This window comes from Callospermophilus lateralis, chromosome 1, assembly GCF_048772815.1.
Source record: "Callospermophilus lateralis isolate mCalLat2 chromosome 1, mCalLat2.hap1, whole genome shotgun sequence".
Lineage (NCBI taxonomy): Eukaryota > Metazoa > Chordata > Mammalia > Rodentia > Sciuridae > Callospermophilus > Callospermophilus lateralis.
In genome coordinates this window covers 85,892,393-85,909,896 of record NC_135305.1, presented here as the reverse complement: position 1 = coordinate 85,909,896, position 17,504 = coordinate 85,892,393, and the positions used below count along the sequence as shown (strand labels likewise).

The 17,504-nt window shown below is 40.7% G+C and overlaps 1 protein-coding gene across 1 annotated transcript in view; it reads right to left on the bottom strand.

Annotated features, from left to right (window-relative positions):
* Positions 1-2,286: 2,286 nt before the first annotated feature.
* Positions 2,287-17,504, bottom strand: part of Chn2 (chimerin 2) — a 264,189-nt gene continuing 248,971 nt past the window's right edge. Inside the window, exons 9-13 of the mRNA XM_076863644.2 lie at positions 15,322-15,495; positions 11,047-11,124; positions 8,896-9,033; positions 7,078-7,183; positions 2,287-3,967 (exon numbers count right to left, since the gene is read on the bottom strand). Coding sequence (XP_076719759.1) covers positions 3,796-3,967; positions 7,078-7,183; positions 8,896-9,033; positions 11,047-11,124; positions 15,322-15,495 — 668 coding nt within the window. The 3' untranslated portion in view covers positions 2,287-3,795. The remainder of the gene's footprint in view (positions 3,968-7,077; positions 7,184-8,895; positions 9,034-11,046; positions 11,125-15,321; positions 15,496-17,504) is intronic.

The following is a 17,504-nucleotide window of genomic DNA, read 5'->3' as shown; positions in this document are numbered from 1 at the left end:
ACAACCCAATCATTTCTCCTTTGAACCTTCTTGCATTGTCTCACAATGAGCTTCTGGGGGAAACCTCACATCCAAACCATAACAAGGGGAAGTTTGTTAAGGGGTACATAAGAACTAAATATAAACCCATTCCATAACTGAAAGTTTATTTAAAAAGAAAACTTTAGTAGCTCCCATTCCCCTTATGTTAGAGTTCAAAACCTTTAACATGACCAGTTTCCTCTCTCTAGTCAGATCAAACTTATTAATTCTTCCCATAAGATAAGCCTTTTCCTTGACTCTAAGTATTCAGTTCCTGGCCCATTAATAAATGTTTTACAAATATTTGTTGAAAATGAACAAATGCTGCATTTTAAAAATGAAAGACTATACACTGGGGCTTGATAAAAGTTGGGCATGTAGGAGCCATGGGATTTGGTTGTCAGTGGGGTCCGGACAGCCCAGCAGCCCTTTACTTCCATGGTATTTCTTTCCAATGCTCTTTACACTGTCCCTTCTTCTCCTTCATTTGCCCTTTTAGGCTGCTCTCCTTGAATCCTTTACCAGCCCCCATTTTTAAAAAAGAATTATTTGTTTTTTTTAGATATACATGACAGTAGTGTGTATTTTGACATATTGTATATACATGGAATATAATTTAAGATCCCATTCTTGTGTTGTACATGATGTGGAGTTACACTGGTTGTGTATTCATATATGAACATAGAAAGTTATGTCCAGTTCATTCTACTGTCTTTCCTTTTCCCATGCCACTTCCCTTCATTCCCCTTTGTCTAACCCAGTGAACAACTTCTCTTTCTCTTCCTCCTCCTCCTTCCTCCTCCTCCTCCTTCTTCTTCTGTACTGGGGATTACACTCAGGGGCACTCGACCACTGAGTCACATCCCCAGCCCTATTTTATATTTTATTTAGAGACAGAGTCTCACTGAGTTGCTTAGTGCCTTGCCATTGCTGAGGTTGGCTTTGAACTCATGATCCTCCTGTCTCAGCCTCTCGAGTCGCTGGGATTACAGACTTGTGCCACCATGGCTGGCTCCAGTGAACTTCTATTCTTCCCTCCCACCCCTTATTTATTGTGTGTTATCATCCACATAGAGAATATCTGGCCTTTGTTTTTTTGGGACTGGCTTATTAACTTGGTAGTCTCCATTTCCATCCATTTACTGGCAAATGCCATAATTTCATTCTTTGTTATAGACTATCCTCTTTTACAGCACCCCTGTCATGACCAGGAAATCTGAAATATCAGTTTGTGTTAACAGGAGAGAATAATGGTCTCCTCCATCCCTCCCTGCCCACCAAAACTCAGTGATGGACAATTCCATAGTGGGTTTCTGGGAACGGTGCTGCCTCCTTTACCGTCTAACTATAAAAGTTATTGTAATAGCAGGAATTTCAAACCAAGTAAGGTGAGCCATGTCAAGATGGTGGGGAGGCAGGTGTGAGTAAGCAGGCTTCATACTAAAGAGAAGCAGAGGGATCGAGTGTTTGAAGCACACCAGATAGAGTGAGCCTCACGGTATTTTATAGAGCATGTTGTAATATCCCTTAATATTACTTAGACTTGGATTTAACCTTGGACAAATCCTTTTCTTCTCGTGCTTCTTTCATCCCTGCCCCCCATGTTATATTCTTCCCCATTCTAAGTCATGACTCTAAAAATAATAATGAGGAATAACTATTACTGATTACTTGAGATCACTGATTCATTTAAGATGCGAGGATCACAAGGTTATCCCCAATTTTTCAGATGAGCAAACTCATTTCCAAGGTCATCTGCAGCTGGTCACAGGCAGATCAAGAATTCCAGCGAGGGCCTTTCTGATTTCAAAATTCTTGTTCTTCTCTCCTAAATGGTATAAGGCAGTTCTCTCTAAACTCTACCTCTCTTTGCAGGGCAGAAGTGCAATGGAGCCTTCTAGAAAGGGAAGGTAGAACACTGGGATCTGAACCTGGAAGCGGATAAGAAAAAGGAAGCTGGGGAGGAGTGGGTCAGCCAGGTGGGGACTCTATGAGCCACTTCTGCTTTCTCTCATGGAGTGTCAATGATAGAAAAATCTATCACCAAATATATGAGAACAAGGTTTTGAAAAATTTCCCCCAGCCTCTCCCAGATACCACTTCCCTGAAAATACACCAGAATGATAGACAGAAGAATTTAATACATGTAATGCTTTGCCCTTCCATTTACACTATCATAAATTACAAAGTATTGTTCACTTCACAAAATAAAACCATTTCCAGATAATTTTTTGACAGTATCAAGAAGTACATAAGCTACAACAAACAAATCTGTACAGTTGAGAGGAACGACAATAGCAGGAACCAGGCCAAGCTATATTGACCCCTAGGTGCAAATAGAGTCCATCTGTCCATCTGCAGGGCCCTGAGGACTCCCCGGGACAACACACTCTGCTCCTCCTTTCACGCCACATAACACACAGTGATTCTCTTCTGGCCACTCCAAAACGAGACTTGTGAATAATTACATGAATCACCTCAGACAATCAGAGGGAAAGACTTGGCAGTTGGATTTATAAAACAAATCTAGATTTACAGTTTTTGATGTTTTAAATATTTCACCTATGTTACAAAATATAGAAATCTTGGTGGGAAAGGCTCATGCTAAAGATCCATATAACCAATAGGATGGAACTATAGAAATAAAATCATATGAAATTTTTCCAAACAGGGCTACTTTTCTCAAGGAGGAAGATATAGCTGGCAAAAATCAACCTATTCATTCTTATTTTTAAAATAGTCTTGTTTATAAAACAAAAATGCAAATAATTGACGGTTATTTTGCAGGTTCACTTTGCATCAATACCGAAATGTGACAAAAAAAATTTCAACTTTTCATTAACATATGAGTTCTAAAAGCTTGGCCAAAGAGGAAAAAGGCCAAGGGCTAACTTTTTACATGGCCCAGATAACATCCTGTGTCCTCAAATTGTTTTATAAGAAACAGCCACATTCTGCATGTTCGAGGATATACACACATAATATGAAAGGACCATGACCAATTTAAAAACATACTTTGGGAATTCACAATTTTTTTATGGGAAGAAAATCTGGAGATGCTTCAGGCCATCCTATAATTGCTATAAACCTACACTACACGATAGCAGAATGCCAGTGCTTAAGAGCAAAAACTATCAAAAGCAGGGACACATGTGGCAGGTGAAATTTCACTGAAAAGCATTGAGGACAGAGGTATGTCAAGGTAATACTGCATTCGTGGTCAACTTCTTCAGGGTATCACAGCAAGAACGTGGGACAAGGAACACAGGGTAATAATCAATGCACTGCATTGAGTTCTGTTTGCTAAAATAAAATAACATTCTTGCAGCTAAAATAAAAATACATCTTACAATATAGGTTTCATTTAACATTTAACATATAGAATTGTCTTCTTTTTTGTAAGTGGAAAATGTATAACTGTATCAAGTACCTTTATGAATTAAGTTCCCTTTTATTACTGATAAGACTGAAGCTTAAAAGTTACATTTTTTTTAATAAGTTAAAGAAAGATTTATTAATCACTCTTCCAGCAAAACAGACATACATACGAGGCACGGCAAAAGACCCAAGGCCAGGGGCTTTTCTCGCCCTCACCCTTGTTCTCATGTGGAGGAGGGCGTGTCTATGAGACACAGTACTAGACTCTGCGATCCACTGCGGTCCAGGAAACTCTGTCACTTGTTTGAAAAGCAAATCAAGTGTAAGAAATGTTTATTTCTTTAGCTCTATCAGCTTGGATAGGGCTGGGGCCATTCAGCTCATCTCCCTGATGGATCAGAACAAAACATCTTCGTTTTCTATTAAAATTTGCACAATCAGCTTTTGGTACCGCATGTCATGGAGGGTGGTGAGAGTGCTGTCCTCAGGGGGCCTCATCAGGGTGGGCCCAAACACGATCCCCAGATTTTCTGCATTCATGAAATTGTCTTTTTCATTCATAGTAACCCTGCAAAACAAATACACACAGAGTCGTCATGTAGACATGCGGATGAATTTCCATACTGATTACATACTTAAATCCCAAGACTATCTCTGGCTCAGGAAATTGCAAAAGCAAATTGCAAATCAGAATGGCAGAAAGGCATTTTTCAATAGGCAATTTTCCGATTTGTTTTTATTTTAAATTGTTGATGTTGCCTTCGGCAGTGGAAGTGAATGACATATGAATCTCGTATAGATACAATTTTAAAAATTGGAAAACCAGCCCTTCTCACTAAATAAATATGAAACTATCATTTAAGGAATATTGGTTTGGAGGGGCAGAGGATTACCAACTGGCCTATGGGTCATCTATGGAAGTCTTTTTCCTTGTCGCTTCCTATTGGCCTGTAAGCTGCAGAATGGGAAGCTAAGTGCAGTTCCTGTCTGCTGGGAGGGCTGGTGCCACAGGAGAATGCTTGCTTGTAGAATGTAGCCAGGCCATTATCATGGGACAGTGGAACTCCTGGGAGGTGGCCAGGCTGGAAGGCGGTTGGGCATTATTTCTAGTTCCCACAGAATGAGGTCTGGAGCACTAATTATCGTTGGAATTGAAAATCATCATTTTGACATACAAATAAAAATAGCAGAGCCTTTAGGAATGAAATTCAAACGCCAAGGTTGGCTTCCTTCCTTCCTAATGCAATAGAATCACTATCTCCTAGATTCTTGCTTTCAGGAATTTAGGCTTTAGACTGTTCATCATAGATCTAAAAAGAAGGTTCTTCAAGGCAGAGCAAATGATAATTAAAATGTGTTTAGGTTTTGTACTGGAGGCGATCCCTTTCTGACTATTCCCTGAGAGATCATTAGGATTAGCCACTTAATATTATTTTAGGAAGTCAACTCAGTTTGGATCATTTTCATGCAGCAAAGCTAAGAAGAAAGTAGGAATGAGGACATGCTAGAGGATCAAAATACTCACATCGCCCTATGAGGTTAAGTACTATACCTGATCAAATAAAATGTTTAGCAAACCCATCACAATAAAACCCTGAAATTACTGACATTTACAGTTCAGCTGGGAGATGCCAGCATTCTTCCTGATAGAGACACTTTGCTTTACAAAGTGTTATTATCATATAATTAATTATGATATTAATTGAAATGAAAGAAACAAGTAGCAGCTAAAAGTCAGATGTGGCACTCATAATCTATTACATATCCAAAAATTATTTATACTCTTACATTCAGTAAACTCATCAAAATAGGAATCTTCTGAGCTTTATGTTACTGTCTCTGATCACCTTGGATCTGAGCAAAAGTCATAATTATAAGGCAGAAAAATTTATACAATATTCTCCACTTGCTTCTTTTCACTTACTGAGTGGATCTGTAATTTGGACACTGTATACACTTTTTGGTCCATTGTATCTAAGAAAGGGCAGCTGACATATATCTTCAACAAACAGGGAGAGACACATAGAAGCACACTGATCCCTCCAATATGCAAAGATCAACTTATTCATCTCATAATAAATGTACAAGGAAGGAAAGAGAGATTTAAGGGGAAAATTTAAGGCTATAATATCCTGTAAACATCCAAACATCTCCACCTGCATACATAGCTTAGTGTGTGGTAGATCCTGTCTGAGATAGCCCCCAACAGTCCCTGCCTCCTGGAAGTATGGGCTTGACTTAGTCACTTGCTTCTAACAAACACAATATAGCAAAGGCAATAGGACGTCATTTCTAAAAAAGACAAAAAGACCGTCTTTCATCGTGGGTACCGTTGCTTACTTGCTTGCTTGGAAGGAAATCAGTTGCCATTTTGTGAGCTGCCTGTGGAGAAACCCACATGGTAAGGAAATGAGGGTGACCTCCAGCGAACATCCAGCGAGGAAGTGAGCCTTCAGCCTAAAAACCTCTGAGGAACCGAGTACTGCCAAAAATGTTCTGAGTGACTTAGAAGTGACTGCTTCTCCCATCAAGCCTTCACATGACATTGCAGCCTGACTGGCAGTTCAAATGCAAACTCATTAAGAACCTTGAACCAGATGCACCTAGCTCAACCATATCCAGATCCCTGGCCCATAGAGACTATGAGATAATTAATTTTATTGTTCCAAGCCACTAAGTTTTGGGGAAATTTTTTTGCTTGGAGACACAGAAAAACAAAAACAAGAGATCATGTTGGAAATGTGCTCTGAAAGAAGACAGATAGGTTCAGGCGTTGGGGGTTAGGGTGAGCAGTTGGTGGAAGATGAGATGAGGTATGTATGAGGCTTGTGTTGGAGCAAGATGCAGCTATGGAGGCAGGGTAGACAAGTAGTTCAGACAGAGTGTGGGCTCTGGTTCTCTTCCTGGATTTCAAACTTGGGTTCACCTCTGTGGATTAGCCACTTAACTTCTCTAAGATTCAGAAATCTGATGTGTCTTCCACTGGGTAATCCATTGTTGAATCCAATGTGTACTGATGTTTACTCAGTTTCCCTGAACTAGGGTGGTAAGTCAGATTAGAAATATTAAAGTTATGAGAAATTAAAGACAAGACATGGAAATAAGTGAAAAGTGGGGGCATGGTTGGATGTTCCAGCTCTGATGGAGATTGGATCTGACAACAAAATGGAGCCCACACTTTATTTAAATGGGTAGGAACCAATGGGATCCAGTGTAAAGAACTTCCTGAGGAAAACTGGATGAGGTGACAAAAACAACCTGGTTGGGGCTTAGCAGGTTATGCCCACTTCCTCTACTTCTGGGTTTCTGTGTTTGAACCCAGGACTGTCTGAGCCAATGAGCAGGGTATCCACATAAACTGAGTGGTCTTGAATCAGGGGGTTTTCACTGAGAGTTCTCAGAAGAGCAACCCCCATGCCTTGAGATGGCTCAAACAAACCCATAATTCATCCATGGCCTCTGACAGTGAGTGCTCCCAGCAGTACCCACCTCCCAGGAATGACACATGGAAAGTACATGAAGCAGCTCTTGACCCAGAGCAAAGGCCCTTGAGGCCATGTATGGGGCTAGCCCCAGGAGGCAGCACAGTCCACTTTCAAGAAGCACCTGCTCATTCTGTGCATCAGGGAGGCACTAACTGCCCCAGGAGCAGATCAGTAAGAGGAGGCATCCGCTTACTTTTTGAGGTGGATCATTAGGTACCGCAGGGTCTCATAGTGGGCGGGAGGCAGTAGCATCAGCACTTCATGGACTGCTTCCAGCCTTTCATCCGCATTAGAGATTTCTGTGAAGAACATACAGAACCCATATGAGTGCAGAGTTACATTGTACCATTAAAGTTTTCAGAGAGCTAACAAGAAGTCTTTTTGTTTGTTTTATCCAGAAATGGGGAGAGTCTAACAAAGTCATGTAATTTCAGATACTATTTCACTTAAATGAGTTAGTTTGTGTCCTGCCTCATTCCAGAAAGTCTGGGCTGAACACCACAGGCTTGTTGACCATTCATGATGTGGGTGGTCAGAGGATGGATTCTGTCCTCGTCCTCCAGGAGCAGATGGTCCAGGAGAATGCTTATAATCTGGTGGGACACGTGCAGACTACGCTGCCCTTCTGAACACTAGATTTGTTGGGGAATCTCACTATCACAGACTCTAAACTACATCACATCTTGTGTTGTGCCCTTGAAATTATCTAGTAAGTCTCTCCCTGGCAGGCTTCAATCACTAAATACATTTTCTTTCTTTTTAAAAAATATTTTATATTTTAGTTGTAGTTGGACACAACACCTTTATTTCACTTGTTTATTTTTATGTGGTGCTGAGGATCAAACCCAGGGTCTCACATGTGCGAGGCGAGCGCTCTACCTCTGAACCACAACCTTAGCCCACTAAATACATTTTCGGTGCAATTACATTGGCAGGTGGGCCAGCCAACCCATCCTGCATTAATGGCACGTATCACTAGATTGTTGGCAGGGTCTACTTTGGTGTACAGCCCAGGTTAGGATATAGATACTGGGCACATGCCAGGAAGAGGACATGCTTCTGGAATCTGGGTCTCCGACAGTATTGGCAGACAGTCAAAGAAAGCTTTCCTGCCATTCCTCCTGGGGTAGAAGGTACCCAGCCTTCCCTGCCTAAGACCACCAGAATCCAGGAAGGAACGGTCTTAACAGGGAGCAGGGCCATAACTCATCTGGAAAGTACAGCTTGTGTGAATCCCAACCTGCCCTTGTCTCTTCCTGTCACATATTTCATTAGTATATTTAACAGCACAAAACTGTACTTTTCAACCATTAAAGATTTTTTTTAAAAAAAGGTGAACCAAAATAATGTTCCTCAAAGTGGGCTTAACTTCTCTGTTATGCTTCTCCCCTTTCTCATTATTACTTGTTCCTGGGAAAACATAGCCACTCCCCTGACATTCCCTCCACTTTCATTCTGCTCTCTCCTGAGGGCACTGGGCCTGGTGGGAAGCAGGGAATGAGCCACGGTGGCTGAGGAAGGATGGGGGCCGATGAGTGAGAGGTCGTAGCGTGGTACTTGGCATAGTTTATTCTTGGCCTTCTATTAATTTCGAAGAGCATTAATGGGCAAAACTTGGATCCATTCTCAATGTGATTCTGCTTAGAGGATGCGAGGAGCTCATTGATACAGCTCTCCTTGGAGAACATCTGATTTTTTTTTTTTTTTAACTACAAAACTATTCACGTTTTCAACAATAGAATGGGCCTAACTGTGCTGGCTCTCAGCGTACAGGGAGTGACTGGGAGAGACAGAACTGCCTGGCACCCGGCTTCTGCCCCACAGACCTGGCTTAGTGCTGGTCCAGCTCAGCTGGTGAGCTATGCTTGGTTTTCTATTAACTGTACTGTTGTGCCCACTTGGCAAAATGCTCAGGCAATAATTTCAACAGTTCTGAGTTTTAATTTTCTTGAGGGTGAAAGCAATGTACTGAGAGTCTGGTACAAATAAAAAATTAGTTCTCAATACTCACTTGCTGCTTCTATAAATTTGGAATAGGTGTCATATGTGATGACAGGGATGGGTAAGTCTCTGAAGTACAGTTTCAGGGCTCCAGTGATGATATTTATGTCTGGATAGATGTTGGCAGAAATGTCTGCCTTTTCCCCATCTGAAAAACAGCCAGCAATCCAAGTCCTAAGGAGGACCGTATTTTACCAAGTGAAGGCATGCACAGAAAGGAGGGAGAGAGAGAGAAAGAGAGGAGAGAGAGAGAGAGAGAAGGAGAGAGAGAAAGAGAGAGAGAGAGGGAGAGGGAAGAGAGAGAGAAAGAAAGAGATAAAAGGAAGGAAGGAAAGAAAGAAAAAAATAAAAGAAAAATACAACAATGAATAGTTCTACTATATCTCCATCAGTATTCTTTGAACTTGAATTTGAAGGTCATGTACATTAACTAATTGTTGAATTCCTTCAGTTACTTCTGTCTCTTTCAGGCTCACTTAGCCCCTTGGACTTCAATCTGGGAAACTTTAACCTTACCTCATGTATAGGTGAGGATGTATTTCTTAGCACTTTTTACAATCATTCTCGGTATACACACACACACACACACACACACACACACACACACACACACACATATATATATATATATATATATATATATATATATATTTATATATTTACTTTTTATTCTACCTTTAGTAAATACCAGTCCATTTTAACTATCACTGACTATGAATTTTTTTGGATTAAAAAAAGTTTTGAAATTATAGATAGGGAAGAGGGGTGGGAGGGGATGGGAGGAGGCAGGGGATTAGCAAGAATGGTGGAATGTGATGGACATCATTATCCAAAGTACATGTATGAAGCCACAAATTGGGTGTCAACCTACTTTATATACAAACAGATATGAAAAATTGTGGTATATATGTGTAATATGAATTGTAATGCAAAAAAATTCATGTATAAAGACATGAAAAAATGTTTTGATCACATGGGACTATTAACATCTTTTGTGTGGAAAATGAAATGAACAAATGCTTCAGCAAATTTGGTTCTGGAAACAAAACAGCTCTTGGATGTAGAGACAATAGTAAAGCCTTCTTCCTGCCATATATACCATATTGACCCCATCATTTACATATTTAGCAAACATTTATTGAGAATCTAGCATGGGGCAAACACAGTTAGGCTCTGGTGAATCAAAGAAGAAAAGAGATGCTCCCTTCGAATAGTTCCAGCTAGAGAGAACTCACACCTATCAGTTACAAGAAGAAGGGATGCTCCCTGGAGACATATGAGCACACAGTGATGCAGGGGTCGGAAACAGAGCTCTCAGATCAGCGTGGGGTGGCCAGAGAGGCTTCGTGAACAACAGAAGACTTGACTCATGATTCACGGTGTTTGCCAGATAAACATGCACACATTCCAGATGGACAGAACATGTGAGCTTGGGTGCTTCTCTGTGATGGCATGTAAAGTGTCCTTCAGGGAGTCTGGCATGTAAGATACAATATGGAGGAAGAACTGGAGATTGGCCTGAGCAGATAGGGAGGCCACACCATGGAAGACCTTGTGGACCACACTCTATCCAGTAGGCACCCCAGGCCCGGACTGGCTGTACCAGGATTATGTGGATTGTTTATTAGAAATCTAGATACTTGGGCTCATCCAGATTTCAGCATGAGTCCTCAAGGTGGGCCCTGGTGGTCTGTATTTTTAACAAGTTCTCCAGGTTGGCCTATGTCTGACCTAAGAGATGATAGGCTCTGGGAACTGTATGCTGTAATCATAAATAACAGAGGAGGTACCTCCTAAACTTCCCCTGGCTTCCCCTCCTTCAGCGCTGGTGACTCTCACGTATGCTCCCTTTTGTGGAGTTTTGAGAGAAGAGAATAAAGATCCTGAGATGGGCATGCAGAGGAGTGCTCCAGGGCCATGTACTGGCTGGTTTTCAAATGGTTAAACTCACTTCCTCCTCATGTGGTCACCTGTCCACAGCTTCTAAGGAAACACTTCTCTTAGAGAGAGATAACTGGGAGATTTTTAAAGCATCATTGCTCAGCTTCCTGAAGAATAAACTCAGTAGTTCTGAAGCTCAATTCCTACTATGAATGAGTCTGGTTCCATCAGAAGAGTACTGAGCATAAGTCAGATGGCATTCAAGAGAGCTCAAACTCACCTCTATCAAAGGCCATCTTGACATCTTCAATGTGTTCAGTGAACCCAGACACTCTGTAAAGGCCTTCTGACTTTAATCCTGTGGGGTGCAGGGAGGGAGGGACAGAGGGAGGGAAGGGGGGGTGAGGGAGGGAGAGGGAGGGAAAGGGAGGGAAGGAGACACACACTTTAATCTCAGTGTCTCAAAATATCTTAAAAAAAGACTCATTTTAAATGTATACTATGTGCTATGAGTAAATGAACAAATATTATTAGTGATCTTCTATGGCACATACTGTTGAGTCAGAACTTGGACTTGCCAGTCCCATTTCCATGTAAGTTTATGTCCCTTTACTTGTTAGGTTGGGGATCTCAGTGGAGATCTGGCCTTCTTCCTGCCTGGCTTTACAAACCCCCAAATTTAAGGTTCTCATTAACCATAGTCTCCTACTTCCTTTGTTCATCAGATTGCTGGACACCCATTTCACCAAGGGAAGCAACCGAAACCGAAACCCTGTCCTCTTCCATGGGTTATGCTGTATGTGGCACTGTGCTGGATACACATACACACTCATGTGTGTGTAATGCATATTATCCCGATTCTATTGGAGATATTAAAATTTTATGGCTTTTTTATGTGTAATCATAAGATGATATGTTAAATAACTAAGCATGATTGATTTCATTGTTATGCCTTCAGGTAACTGATCATACAAACAGATGTAGGAAAATAAAATTCCATTTACTGGTTTTGGAAACTTTATCACTGTGTATTTAGGTCAAAGAGACTTGGTTTCCACTCCTCAAGTTTATTGATTTGTTAAGATAGGTTCTAAATGCAGGCTGCTCATATACACACAGTGGATGATGTATCAGATCAAAAGTATCAGAAAGAATAGAGGACCAGAGCCAGGCACAGTGGCACATGCCTATAATCCCAGTGGTTTGGAAGGCTGAGGTAGGAGAATTTCGAGTTCAAAGCCACCCTCATCACCTTAATGAGTCCCTAAGCAACTCAATGAGACCCTGTTTCTAATAAATTACAAAATAGGGTTCAGGATGTGGCTCAGTGGTCTAGTTCAATACCCAGTATCTTAAAATAAATAAATAAATTAAAGAATAGAGGTCCAGGTTTCAGAATTCATATGCCAAAAGTTAACTGCTGTCAAAACTATAACTATAGGAAAAAATAAGCAAACAAATAGCTTCCATTGCAGTATACTTCTTGTAATATACTTTTGTCAAACACTTTTTTTTTTCTTTTGGTAATAGGGATTGAAGCCATGAGTACTTAATCACTGAGCCACATACCCAGCCATTTTTTATATTTTATTTAGAGACAGGATCTTGCTGAGTTGCTTAGGGCCTCACTAAGTTACAGAGGCTGGCTTTGAATTTGTAATCCTCCTGCCTCAGCCTCCCAAACTGCTGAGATTACAGGCATGTGCCACTGTGCCTGGTTGTCAAACTCTTGATTACTAACATGTAGGCTCCTGTTTTTTGTTAATTTGGTAAACATTTTTTATATTCTATATACCATATGAAAGAATCTGTATTAGCTTTGCATCAGAAACAAAAAACACTATGTAGCATAAATACCGGCCCTTCTCCTCTCCTGCGGCCTTGACATATGTTCTCAGTTAATCTCAGCTCTTTTGTTTCAGTAACAGTTGCCACTGCTCATCAACTGGAGTTAACCCACAAGATGAATGAAACCGGGGTGCCATCCTGTTCTAGATGGCACAGGAAAACTTATCTCAATAATGTTGGAACAGGTGCTGCCTCGGAGCTGGGCAACTAATCCTGCAGGTTGACAGGAGAGGAATCTGGGCAAGCCTCGCTGAGGAGCTCATCTTTGAAGGAAGTCATGAAGGATGGGTTGGAGTTTGTCAGAATGGCAGAGGCTGCCGGCTGTCCTTTTCATACTTGTTCTCCCATCTCTCTGTTGTGATGAAATCTTTTTTTTTTTTTTTTTAAATATCCACTGCAATGTCCATTAAATTCTGGCTGATGCAGAGAGAGCAGAAGCGATGCGTACAGCCTCTGCATTGTGACCTTAAAGGGAAAGAGACTGTCCTTTCCCCCTTCCTGTTGGTTAGAATGCAGATGAGACACTGGCTGCCAACTAGGGGGAGAAGACAAGGGCAATGCCCAAGCAGGACAGAGCAACAGGTGCAGGGCCTGGGTCGCAGCGCCCAGGGAGCTGCCTGACTAGACCTAGACCATGGCCAAATGCCTGGATTGTTCCTGGAGAGGTAAACAGATGTCTGTCTTGTTGAAGATGCTATTATTCAGGATCTCTTGACAGCACCGAAACACCTGGGCTAATAGGGTCAGACAGACAGATTGGGAGGTGGAGTTAGAGGTTGGTCATTCTGGGAGAAGGTGACAAGAAGTAACACGGGTCCTGTGTGTTGGGCACTATACTAGATCTGTTATATGTATCAACTCATGTAATCCTCACAATCACCTTATAAAGTGTAATTGATTCTACTTACTTTATAGATAAGGAAACAGACATTCAAATGGGCAAGTGGCTTGCTTGCTCAGGGTCATGTGGGCAGTGGTGGTCATGCAGGTGGGAAGGTGTCATGTGAATTTCTTCTAGATGACTGCTGGATTCAGCTTGTACCTGAAGGCTTCTATCATCTGCAGCTCCAATCCCTGTGTAGTCTCTTGGAATAAATTTCTAATCTGGGCCACTCTTTCTATTGCACTGGGTAGGCTTAGTGCTATTCTCCCCACGGTCTTTCTCCCCTGAATGTCAGTCATGACAGGAACTTTGGATCCCTAAAGTTACTCAGAGAAGGATTACTGTAGCAGGATTCCAGCTTCTCCAATGAAGCCAAGTTCCTGTCCTTTGCCCTGACTGCAGGCTCTGACCCCAAACTTGCAGTGCCTTTCACACAACAGGACACAGGGCCACTTGTCTCTGCCAGAGTTGGGGTGCCTCTCCTCTCCTGGGCTAGTCAGCCCTTGCAAGGACACCTTCACCAGATCCCAAAGCATTCATTGAATTCTAACAGCCACAGTGGTGAAAAGGAAGGAGGCATTTCTCACAATTTGAGATTAAATGAGCCAGTTTTCAGAAGGACTATAGCTTTCATCCTTAGGAGAAGCAGGATCATTTCCTATCTTTAAAAGGCTTGAGATAACAAACTACAATGTCCTGCTTTGTTTTGGAAAAAATAGGCTCATTGTCTAATGAATAGAAACCTGTAGAATATATTAAGGCAATTTGGACACAATAATGGATACCAATGTAGCAGAATATAATACAATCACTGGTCAATTATGCAAATTATATTCAGCAACACAAATTCTCCCCGGTCAGACCTGGTCTATAATGTCCTGAATATTTTATACTGAATAGTGGCCAAAGGAAGCAAAAATAAAGGAAAGATCACTCTAGCATAATATAAAGAACTTTTCTGGGGGAAAATGTTAGTATTTTTCTTGTCAACTTGATTTTTCATTACATAAATCTTTATAATCTTTGGAATCTTTTCTTTTAAATAAACAGAACTAATATTAGAAATGAATTTTTATATGGTAGTAGATGTATGTGTTGATCAATAATTTCTGTATTACTTAATAGAAGAACATTTTAAGATCTATCTCTCCCTCCTTTTCCTATCTTTCTCTCCCTCTCTCCTTTCCTTCCTTCCTTTCATCTTTCCTTTTTATTTGGTACTAGGGATTGAACCGAGGGTGCTTTACCACTGAGCTACATCCCCAGTTCTTTTTATTTTTTATTTTGAGACAGGGTTTCACTAAGTTGCTGATGCTGGTTTTGAACTTGTGATCCTCAGCCTCCTAAACTGCTGGGATTACAGGCATATGCCATCATGCCTAGCTTTAAGATCTATTTCAAAACTCTCCCTGCCATAACCTTTGTTAATTATCCTCAAATATGATGAAAACATCATCCTTTGTGACCCCATGGTGCTTTAAATATGGACATATGGACACCTACAATAGGTATTTGCCCTTCTGATTCTCCACACTGTAATATGAATTTCTTGAAGTCAAGAATGGAGACTTTCAGGTCCTTAATCTCTAGCACATAGCAGATGCTTAGTAAACATTGGTTGAAGGCATACATACATGGCTTGAGGAAATAGAAATTGAGAGTTGGTAGGAATTATTTTATCCTCTATGTGGATGTGTTTCTGTATGTGTGCAGTTAGTTCATTTTCTCAAAAATGATAGTAGAGTGAGTCTATTTCCCTGACAACAGGAAAATAAACTGCAAAAATATAATCACTGTATTATCATAAAAAAGTATTTTCCAAACCTCTTGCTTCAATTTCCCGAATGCATATGTCAACCACCATGGGCCTCTGTGTGTTGTGAGCCTTTACGAGTGTGGTGAGGTCACAACAGTACACTTTCTTGATCCTCTTGAGATCGGGTTGGCAGTCGTTGGGCACATGCTTGGAACACTGCTTGTGCACATTCAATCCACAGTCTAAAAACAAAGAAGCCACATGAGTCTTGGTTGGTCCCTTTGTCAATGCCCATCACGAATTATACACTGCCCCAAATAGTAACATCCACACCCAAGGGTTTGATGTATTCCTCTGCAACATCCATCTCATTTAGAAGTGAGAGTCTCTACTAGAAGAAGAAGTATGAGATTCGTCTTAACTCACAAAACTGATGAAAACTCTGCATTTCATTAAGATTTCTCTGTTGCTGGACCATAAGAAGAGAACACCTTGCTGAGATAGTTTAGGTAATTAGGCCGCTTATGTACAGTTTTCCTCTCTGGACTTGGACTCTTTGGGTTCACATTGGGGTTTTGAGTTGTGGGTTTTCAAAGCTGGTAATGGCTCATAAAGGGCACTAGGACTTATGCTGGGTTGTTTCCTTAAGTCCTGGATGCTCCTATTGTGGAAGACAGAGTTACTGTCTTTGGATTGGGGCACCCGTTACCATTGAAACTCTCTTTGCCTTTACTGGATCTTTGCACAGAGTTCCCTCCCAATCCCTTCCTCCCTGCTGGGCAGGTTGGGGAGGCCACTTCCCCTTCTACCTGCCTTATTCTGACACCTGTGTGTGGAAACAGTGTCTAACTGCACACCAGGGGCACTACCTGAGCCTTTATAACAATGCCATGAAATGTGATGATTAGAGTAATTATTTATAAAGCTCCTATCAAGATCCCAAGCTGCAAAGGTGCTTTTAAGTTCAATGAACACATTAAAAGCCTTGTTAGCAGTTGGTATCCACTGACAGAAGTTCTCTTGACAGTAAAGAGGCACATAGACTACTTTCTGGAAAATAAAAATTTAATGCTAAAGTTGTTCACAGTTGACTTGTGGTTGAATCAAAGTCTTGTTTTTCCTAGTTATAAAGAATAACATTTTTATATACAAAACATACACACACACATATATACACATACTTTCTGGAGAAAGTAGAGATAGGCTTTGATTTTTGAAGTCCTTCACTAATCCACCATGCCCCAGAGTAATAAATATTATAGTCACATGTTTTATAAAAAAATACTTAACCATATCCAGGATTTCAGAGGATCTAACTTCTCTGAAATCATCAGTAATAACTTCTAAGTCATTTTTCAGTAATGTTTTCTTGCTGAGACCTCTGTTTATGGTCACCAGTTTGAATCCATCTTAGTTTTATTAACATGAGAAATTCAGCAAAGCTTAAACAAAATCCAATAATATTTTGATAGAACTATTTAGTGAATGTAAATTTTGGCTACCTAGATTAAATAGAACAGTCTGGTTTTCTTGTTGGGATCCACTTTCAGAAAATAGGGATCATAACTGCATCTGCCTCTTAAGGTGATCAGAAGCATCAATTAAATTACTAGAATGTGCTCAGCATATTGTCTGAATACTTTAAGTCTGTATTATGTATATATTAAGTCAAATAAAATAAATAGTGTTTACAGTAATAGAAAATATAAGGCCTATCCAGCTACTCATTAGTAATTTTCACTATGTCTTACAATTCATTTAAAATTTCTTGTTAGATTATGATAAAAAATGCATTACATGAAATTTACCATTTTAACCATTTCTAAGTGCATTTTAGTAAGTATGTTCACATCACTGTGCTACCATTACTGCCTTCAGTCTCCAGGGCTTTTTCATCTTGCAAAACCAAAACTCTATGCCTCCCAAACAATATCCTGTGCCCCCTTCGAAGTCCCTGGCAGCCACCATTCCACTTGCTGACTCTATAAACTTGACTACTCCAGGAGCCTGATGTGAATAGAATCATACTGCATTTATAATTTCACAATTGCCTTATTTCATTTAGCATGTTGTCCTCTAAACACATTATGCTGTATATAGAATGCATCAGGAGTTTCTTCCTTTTTTTTTGAAGATACACCCTGATTCACTCACAGCAGGGAGAGATAAGAGTCCTACCTACCTGGAAGACAACAACATCTGGGTCTCTGTAGTCTTTGCCCTCAGGATCCATGAGTGCTGGGATTGCCTT